The sequence below is a fragment of the Pangasianodon hypophthalmus genome, chromosome 9 (genome assembly GCF_027358585.1).
Source record: "Pangasianodon hypophthalmus isolate fPanHyp1 chromosome 9, fPanHyp1.pri, whole genome shotgun sequence".
NCBI lineage: Eukaryota > Metazoa > Chordata > Actinopteri > Siluriformes > Pangasiidae > Pangasianodon > Pangasianodon hypophthalmus.
The window spans coordinates 23,966,407-23,976,055 of NC_069718.1; the positions used below are offsets into that span (position 1 = coordinate 23,966,407).

The 9,649-nt window shown below is 35.9% G+C and overlaps 1 protein-coding gene across 1 annotated transcript; it reads left to right on the forward strand.

Annotated features, from left to right (window-relative positions):
- The first annotated feature begins 1,066 nt into the window (after window positions 1–1,066).
- LOC113529608 (overexpressed in colon carcinoma 1 protein homolog) lies at window positions 1,067–9,413 on the forward strand. The gene is made up of 6 exons (XM_026918896.3): window positions 1,067–1,353; window positions 3,240–3,264; window positions 5,649–5,684; window positions 5,770–5,849; window positions 7,808–7,849; window positions 7,953–9,413. Exons 1-5 carry the CDS (start codon window positions 1,311–1,313, stop codon window positions 7,810–7,812), a joined length of 189 nt encoding a protein of 62 aa, XP_026774697.1. The 5' UTR covers window positions 1,067–1,310; the 3' UTR covers window positions 7,813–7,849; window positions 7,953–9,413.
- Window positions 9,414–9,649: the final 236 nt, after the last annotated feature.

The following is a 9,649-nucleotide window of genomic DNA, read 5'->3' on the forward strand; positions in this document are numbered from 1 at the left end:
ACAAATTGTGAAGCTCAGTGGGCACATACACCTTAACTAAAGACATTCAAACTCAATTTTTCACAACTACAAACATTTCATGGTCCCATTTCCTGTGTTAAGTCAGTTAGGCTATCTACTTTATTTACACAAGAGATCATTTCACAGTAATATCTAAGAGACAGATTCAGTGGGTCGAAAATCTTCCATACATGTTGATAGTTTTTGGTGGCATTGCGTTGAAGAAATGGCCAAAATGTTCCAGCAAAGTATTGGGAAAAGCTTGTTTGATTCATGTTTAAGAAGAACTTGTACCAAACTCTTGGTGTAGCCTTCCACAAGTTTCTCACATTATTTTGCTGGAATTTTTGCCCATTCCTCCTGATAGAATGGATGTAACTGGTGTAACTATAAAATATTTTGACAGTTTGTGTACAGTTGTTTGTACAGATGCTCGTGGTACCTTCAGATATAGAAAAAAAACTGACTGAATATCTTTATCTTAGGTGTATATTAATGTTTGGACTCAACAGTATAAGGGTTTGAATATTATAAGGTTATCAGGTTGTTATTTTTCCAAATGCATTCATGGATTCCTGATATAATCTGCAACAGGAAAATCTATGTTGCTTTGCAGTTATTTCAAAGACAAAAAGAACATATTTGAGAATCACAGTTCTCAACTTGAGGCTTAAAATCTAAATAGAGGTTTTTTTTTAATAACTTCTTGCAAAAGGCAATCAGAAATCTTTTTTTTTTTCTTTAAATCAAAGAGTGGCTAGTGTTTATTGTGTTGAATGAAAAGCCTTTTTGTGTGATACGATATTGCATGTTGCTTTGGTCTGTAACACCCTGGATGAGATTTTATGGGACACTGTATAAGCTTGTCTTTTCTCTTTCCCATACTGGATTCAGGTCAGGGGTTATGAGCGTGACATACGTAACACAGTCATTAGATTCTCCGGCAGACCCATTTATTGCTTGATGTAAAAAGCAAAGGCTTGCCATTCGTAACTCTGGCTTCCCATCAGCCCCTGTTTCCATGGCAACCCTGTCAGGGTGGCAGAGATGAGCGAATCGTGTGAGGAAAGAGCATCTCTCTTTCCCTCCCTCCTCCCTATGCCTCTCGTTCTTTCGCTCTCTGTGTCCCTCACTGTGTCAGCGCAGACTGTTCCAGGCTGCATCGGAGAGCAAGTGAGAGAGGGAATTGGTGTAGCACAGAAGAAGTGCTGTCCTCCATTCATCCTTCCTTCCTTCTTCTGCATTTTCCAACTTCTCTCACTGCTGATCTCTCCTTCCACTGTGCTGTTCTTTGATCAGGGCAGACTGGGATGGGTTGTGGAAATTCCTCTGCGACTAATACCACAGCAGGAGGTGAGTGCATTTGTGAGTGTTTAAGAAAGAACAGTGTTAGTGCTTTAGAGCACATTGACACTATCTGTTAGATCATCTACACGTGTGTGTGAGTGTGTGTGTGTGTGTGTGTGTGTGTGTGTGTGAGTATGTGTTCCATGTGCTCCAATGTAACAAGTGAAGATAGGATCCAGTCTTGTCATATTGCCAATAAGTCATGAGAGTGTAATGTCCTGCATGGGGCTAATCTGCTAGCACCACATGCAGGTAGGAGGCTTGATTGTGTAAGGGAATGTCTTTTTTTTTAAAGAGAAGTTAGTTTCCAGGAGAAGAATCATGCAGTTTGTCTCGTTTAGTGATGCAGAGCGTGAGATTCTTGTCTGAGTGTTTTCAGTAGGGGGAAAACCTCAGAGTTATTTTGGAAGCTGTGGTATTTGTGGAAAAGCTTTGATTTATGGGGACTGTGCATGTGTATGTGTTTCCTTTACCTACCCTTGTTTTCAGTACGTATGTGTATCTGTCCTTCTCTTCTCTGCCTTTAACTGTAAATGGCCTGACTGATGTGGCATCTGTCCCAGTGCTAGTGCTGTTTTAACACTCTTATATTTTTGCTTGATGTCTCTGTTGTAGTCTGTCTATGTTACATTTCACTTAAGTGTCCTTGATATGTTATTTCTGTATTAGTAACAGTTTTTAGGTTGGTCCTTTAGTCAAAAAGTGGCATTTAGTTCAAAAATATGTTCACTGAATAAGTTTTGAAAAGTCATGGTTTGTGGCTTGTGGTCTCGTTGTCATTCCGTCATTTGTTGCCTTGGTGATTCAATAACAGCTGAAATGTTTCTGAAGCACAATTGCTCCTCGTTGCTGTTAGTCATCCTGAACAGAGGAGTTTCGCAGGAATGGTTTTATCAGGCTTCACCAGCCATAGCTATGCTTTTATAAACACCATTATTAGTTTACCTAGAAAGCACTGTGTCCACACAGTACAATTCCATCTGTTCTCAAAAACACTTCTTGGCCATTTCATTTCTTTCTTACATGATGTTGCCTGGATACAATGTATCCTGACCCTGTAGAAATGACCTACTTTCCTTCTTCTTGTCTTGTTCTCTTACTGTATGCTTACTGTAAGCCATTCCAAAGTTTACACTCATATACACAAAGACCACCCTCTTCTGTGAGGCAAAGCCCTTAAAGGCACTGTGACTTTTATAACACTCATTTGCACGGTTCCCGTCCTGCCAGCAATGGCCTGTATACAGTATATCAACAGGCATCATTGTTTTAGCTTCCTACCCCACACTGGGCCAAGAGGAGTCACTATACAATTACACAGTTGTAGCACTAGATACTAGAACTGCCCTGAGGTGTCAAAGCTAAGCATTTCATCTAAAGGGACCATTGTAGATTGAATTGTAGAAAATAGATTTGGTCATATGTGAGTGACTTTGTGTAACACTGATGCAGTAACAGTCCAATAATAAGATTTTTTTAAAGTATATATTTTAAAACAGCCAAGTGCTACTGACTTGATAGTGAGTCGATATAACCATTGTTTATTATATGGCTTATATCTGTTAACTAAGTAAGTGACTAAATTGACACGAAGGTCTGGGTGTATGGCCAGTATTTTTACAAGGTGCTCTGTCCTATATGTCAAAGTCGAGCGCTTGGTGATTAAGCAGGAGGCAGAGCTAAGAGCGCTGCTTGAGGAGTCCTTCACCCTCTCTTCAACTCAGAAAAAAAAGCCCTAATGTCTCACCCACACTCATATGCTTTCAAATGCATGTACAAAACCTAGTTTAGTGGCCTCATGGCTACTTAGACTGTTTATTCTAGAAATGTGCTCCTTTTTTATTATAATACATAATCTAACTAATTACTGTTTGCTTCTTTCCTGTTCACAGGTCCTGCAGAGGCTGCGAAAGATGTGTAAGTGTGTAAGAAAATGAATGCAAGTGAGGAAAATCTGTAAAATCATCTGACTGTAACTTCCACACCATAAAATGCTATAATATGATCTAGAGAAAAGATTACATTTAAATTATATTTACCAGGATTCACTTTCTTGTGACCATAAACTAAAATGTTAATATTAGTGCTGAGAAGGTATTATACTCAAAATGTTTGAGTCCAAAACCACATTTCCAGGGACTGTGACGTTTCATTCTGTCCCCATGACAAATGCACAACATCCTACGCACACACACACACACACACACACACACATGCACACGCGCACACACGCACACACATGCAACTGCACACTATACCCCTGAGACACACACTCATTCAGTAAATCTCTGGGGGTATTAAAACATTTAGCAAAACGAACTCCTAAGAGAGATTCAATCACAGCCTGCACCAGCATGTATTCGCCCCACCGGTAAACGTTGGAGCTGACTGTGTGTGTTCCACTGTGGCTCCTGTGGACCCTGAATACACCCTGGCCAATCTTCACTAATTACTGCAGCATTCAGCACATCAGCAATACAATTTAATTCTCATAGAAAGAGAGAGAGAGAGAGAGAGGCCCCTGATGCTGCTGTGTAAACACTAAACATAAGAAGCAATCCTTCTTTTTCAAATTTAGTAACACTTTATAGATTAAGGCTTGCTTAACTAGCATTACTTATGGCATTCTTTACATGAACAAATAATGATTGTATGCATGAGTACATTATAAGTAATATTAACAAACTAATTACCATCTATATTCATTGATGTTTGTTTGAATGGTAACCTAATAATAAACCTCCAATATGTTAGACGGCCTGTGAAAACCCATCAGAAGTCACAGAAGCAGCTGAATTCTGGAAAACAGACAAAACTGAGTTTTTCTGCCAGTCACATACCTTACCATCTCTAATTTAAGAAAATATAAATATATTTGACCAAAATGACGTGGAAATGATTTTCTTTAGGCTACTTTCTAACCTTGCCTTGGCTACCTGCCTTCAAAGATCACTACAAACACTTAAAAATATCTAAATCCTCAGTAGCTAAGTGATCATTTCTGCACTGATATTAGAGCAGACAGAGAGACAGAGATCCGTAGAGAGAAGAGACGAGGATGAGGCTCATGTTTAAATTTAAGTGACTCTTAAACTAGTTTCCTGTTGACTTAGTTTCCCATTAACTTAAAATTCTTTACAATTTGACAGTAATGTTTTTTCCATTAGTAGATTAGTTTGTAAATGTAGAGGTATGTGAGGCATCTTTCAGTGGAACTAGAATGAATTCTTTAAATGCAAATTTCTCCTTTTTTTTCACTTTTAGTGGTAACTTTTTTTTTTTAATGCTAGAACTTTACTTCTGGTTTTGATACGTCCAAAATAAAAGCCCATTTCATATCATTAAACCTTTTATACCTTTTAAACCTTAAGCACATGCAAAGAAATGCTGGAAAGTAAAGACCCCTACAAAAATAAAGAAATTAAATGTGACTAACTTTATTATGTTTTTTTTTTTTTGGTCTAAAAAAATTATTCTTTACTGACATACACATATTTTTCTGTGACATTTAATATTTTTTTGGAAAAACAATTTTTTGGAAACATAAAATGTTTTCGTACAGACTCAGTAATGCAGAAATCATAAAATAAACATCTATAAAATGTTGTATTATAACATGTATTTTTTAAAAAAAAATTAGAGTGCCTAAAACTTTTGCACAGTTTATATAGTAGAAAACTGTCTAAAAGTAGAATATGATGGCCATCACACATATAAGCCAATCTTTTCATTAATATGCTAAGGTGCTGGCGTATTAGAGATACGTATGTAGTATGTAATCCAGTTGAATTTGATTGTATATATGCTGAGTTGAGGTTATAAATAAAAGTATGAGAATCAAACATACAAGGACAAATCATACAGAGGAGCTGCTCGTGGTGATAGAGGTGTCTAGAAAGGCAACATTTTGTGACAAACAGAGCACAGTCTGGGTTTGTACTTGGGCTTGTAAAATAATATCTGCTATGCCCTTGTGTTAGTGACTGATTGCATACTTTAATGTCTGGACAAATTACAGTGTTTGTCTCTCCGTTTCTGTAGAGAAATGTCAATATCGGCCACTGAGGATAGTTATTTTCTTTGCTTTGAGACAGTGAAAATATAATGTAGCTTCTTAATCAAAACACAGAATGGCATTAATATCCGTTCAATATTAAAAGTCACACCAATCCTTCATTTGCACAACTGTCTCAGTGTGAATGGTGACTCATAGCTGTAGTTTGAACATATAACACATTTTTGATGGATAAATACATGGATGGAGATAAAAAATCTAACACAAGCTCGTTTTTTTGTAACAGGACAGAAGATCCATCACAAGATGATGAGAAAAGAAGGTCAGTGAGACAAAGCGACAAAAGCACATCTTTTACATTATTAGCCTTGGACTGTATGTATGATGTAGCGTGTCATTTCCTGTAGGAACTATGGTGGGGTGTATGTGGGACTACCGACAGATATGAACACAGTGCCAGCCAGTCAGTCCAAGTCCACACGGAAAGGTAAGGCTTTCTGAGAGCAGCATGCAACACTAGAAGAAATTATTCAGTGATAGTGTAGGCTTTCGACAAAAAAAAAAAAAGTGATGCATCAAACTGCAGGGTTCTGCAAGTGTCAGAGCTAGAATACTTTTCTCACGCTCTCTCTCAGCACTGTGTGTAACGGAGAAAATGAGAGCTGCATGCCATTACCACTCAATTATACATCCATCCTGGGGAAAGTGCTAGTGGATTGCTGTGTGATGCCTCGATTGTTAGAGTGGAAATGTCATGTCATGTCGAAATTTAAAGTACTTTAGATTTTTACACGGTACCTGAAGGACAATGTTATAGAGCCTGAATTTGACTTCCATTCAAATTCAAATTGTTATGGAGCTGCTTTTAAGAAAATGAAGAAAAAGAAGAGCACCTTTTACTTTCTACCCGCCTTCGAACAACCATCTCTTTGTTCCTAGCTGTTCATATTAATATTGTAGTCATATTCATAGTCATATTCATCACTAGGGGTGGGTGATAAGACCAAACTATCATATATCAATGGAATGTTTTTCTACCATACACGATATTTATCACGATATATACAGACGTTTGCTAACAAACTGGCGGTAAAACAGTTGTGTTGCAAAAAAAATAATAAAAATTGTTCGATACTTTGTTTAATATCTAAAAATAAATAAATTGATAATTAAATAAATAAATAAATAAATGTTTCTTTTTAATATTATCCCTTTCGGGTGTATTGTCCACACTTGTACAGTCAATTTAAGGCTCTTTTTTAAGTTTTAGAAAAATATAAATTAACATAAACTTCTGTAACTCTCTAGACTATTTGTTATTCTCGGTCTTACTGAATACTATAGATTTTTTATTATTATTTTTTAAATAGTTTTTTTGTATTTTCTTTTTTACATTAGTGTTGTTTTTTGGAAAATCATATTTTTTTTACCTCTTTGAGTCATTCAATAGTCACTGAATGTCAATTCAATATTGATTCATTCATTATTTTTCTAAAAAAAAAAACTTTGACTTCAAGCTGAATGTTAAAAAACTTTGTCCATTTTTTATTATTATTTCAGGCATACTGTTTTAGCCTTTTTTACTCATGGACAATCCACTTACTTTCAATTATAAGTAATATTATGACAGAATCGAAATTCATACATCATGCAACTTTAAGTTAAAAAAAGAGAGAAAATGTAAAAGAAACTGGATATGTGTATAAACAGTTTTTTAAAGGGTGGTCATTTATGCATGAAAGGGTTACAAAACAATAACACTGAAAGGAGAAAAAAGTCTCTAAAAAACATTTTATAGTTTTGAAAATGGATTATGTAATCAGCATTAATTCAGCCACTTCCAGTCAGTGTGCAATTACATAACAAAAAAAAAACATTTTAAAAATGTTATAAAAAATAAAAAGTGCATTGCAATTTTTCACAATATTGATATTATATTCATCACTAATCAGGAGACTGTAGAATGTAGAGCTGAAGGGAATTTAAAGCTACCTATTTTCCTTATTTTCTCAAATTTTGAATAAAATTCCATTTTTGTGATAAAGAACATGAACTAAGGTTAAAGAAAACAGCACAAATAGGCACATACATGTGATTTGTTACAAATATGAAACAAAATAAATAAAGGTACTGTATTGTCTGTACAGATTTGTTTGAAAAATGTAGTAGATAAAAGGGTGAAAGACAGATCCAGCTAATTAGGGAGTGTGTGTGTGTGTGTTCACTCTGGCCACATCACATGGCCTGTTACCATCCCTTTAATGACTTTTTAAAAGGTTTCCAGAAAAGATGACACCCTCCCAGCACACACACACACACACACACACACACACACACACAAACAGCTTACTGTCCCTGTGTTGCACGCGTCATTTAATTCGTAGCATCTGCTAAACATCAAATCAGACTCAATCAAATCAAATTAACCCTTTCCTTCCCTCGCAGACTAGCCTATTAGAAACAGAGCAACAAGAAACCGCACTACAGGTAAGTCAGATTTGTCTACACTTAATGCAAGCGTAACTGGAGAAATCACGTGTCATGTATCAACAAAATTAACCAATTAGCCATTTTTCTGTCTTCTGTACAGTTGAATATCTATAGAAGGAGTTCCTTTGGACCAAAATAGACACCAAAACTGACCTCTGTGTGACATTATATGGTCTTTTATGAAGTGGTGCTGTGTGACTCTCCTCTGGGATTCCACTTGTACGGGAACCGTCGCTCTCTGAGCACGTCGAAGAACTGGGTTTAAAGAAGCTTCTTGGAAAAGGAAACAAAAGGAAATCCTGACATTTAAATGGCACTGGAGCCAAAGTGGCGTTTGTAGCTCAGGAACACGCCTGAAGTTCAACTGTAATGAAGGCATTTCAACACTCAAACCTCGGATCAGACTCTGCAATAAAGGACTAACCTGCATCTAGGCTCCAATGTGAGACACCATTGCTATAATGAAACCATTGAAACGCACATACACTTTGACCAGAGAATTACAATTGTAATTTTCACAGTATGTAGTGACGATTAGTCCAGCGCTCAGTCCAGAGTTATGTAGTAATGAATGAAGCTGTCCATCTAACTGTATTCATCAACGTCCATGACCAAATTAACATAGAATTAATACATTATGCTCCTCATGCACTATGTGACTAGATACAGATACAGACACAGCAAATTAGCTCTGCTGAACTAGGAAGTACTGGGACAAATTCTTAGTGGCCTTTATATTTAGTGTGCTATATTTTATGTCATTTCAAGTACATTACATTACTTGTATGTGCATTGCCTCTATCAAAGATTGTGTATAATGAAAAAAAATGGAAAATTACCATTGTTTGCTTAGTCTGTTTATGTATACTATATATATATATACACTATATATGTATGCTGGACAAGGAAAGAAAAAGCTATGTGCTTCTTTGGAAAGAAACAGTTCTCCCAAAGGATATAGTGCATTTGGGTTTTTGCCGCTGCTGCAAAAGTGCAAGCGCTGAAGCTTCTGGATGTGTCTGTTTGCTAAAACTGAAATGATTTGCAAGCTAGTTCTAGGGAAAAGTGCAAATTATATCACCATCACTTATATACAGACTCAGGTGGACAGGGAAATGAAAGTGTGGCTAATTTTAGCAAGAACATACATTTTAAATGTTTAGAGAAAATAAGCTGTACGTAGTATACAGTTTGATGGTACACCATATAGGAGTAAAGGAGAATTTGTGTCTTCTAGAAAGTCACATGTTTGTGTGTTGGTTGAAAACTGAGCAAGATGGGTATGCTAAGATACACTGATAAGCTACACTTTATGTACTGAAAAAGCTATAAACATGCCCAAGATCAAGGCATTTTTGACCATATTTGATCTCAATGCGTTCCTTTCATTTTTTTTATGTCAGAAAACATACAAAGGTTGCCGTGACATTTCAGTCTGGCTTTTGACATCTATGCAAGTGAAAATATCTTGAATATAGTTGAATATTCTGTATGTAGTATGGTAATAAGATTACCATAAACCAAGTATACTGTAAGATTATTAAACCTATTTCTAAGTTTACAGGTTTACAATTTTCTTATTCTATTAGCAGATCATTTTGCTTCTTTCTAGAAATAAATGCTTAAAATTAGCTAAATTATCTGCTAAAAGAATTGAGTAAAATAGATAAATAAATAAATAAAATAATAAAAAGGTTTATTATTCTTATAAACTGTAATCTGCAAGGGGCAAGTCTTGGCCAATTTTTTTTTTTCTAGCCTTAGCCTTAGGAAAAAGTAGTGCTCATAAGATCAATA

What these genes read in the sequence shown, in the direction of transcription:
- LOC113529608 (XM_026918896.3), top strand. Translation starts at nt 1,311, where the DNA reads ATGGGTTGTGGAAATTCCTCTGCGACTAATACCACAGCAGGAG. An exon ending in GACTAATACCACAGCAGGAG is followed by an intron (nt 1,354 to 3,239) that starts GTGAGTGCATTT and finishes TCCTGTTCACAG; the next exon opens with GTCCTGCAGAGGCTGCGAAA. An exon ending in GCAGAGGCTGCGAAAGATGT is followed by an intron (nt 3,265 to 5,648) that starts GTAAGTGTGTAA and finishes TTTTTGTAACAG; the next exon opens with GACAGAAGATCCATCACAAG.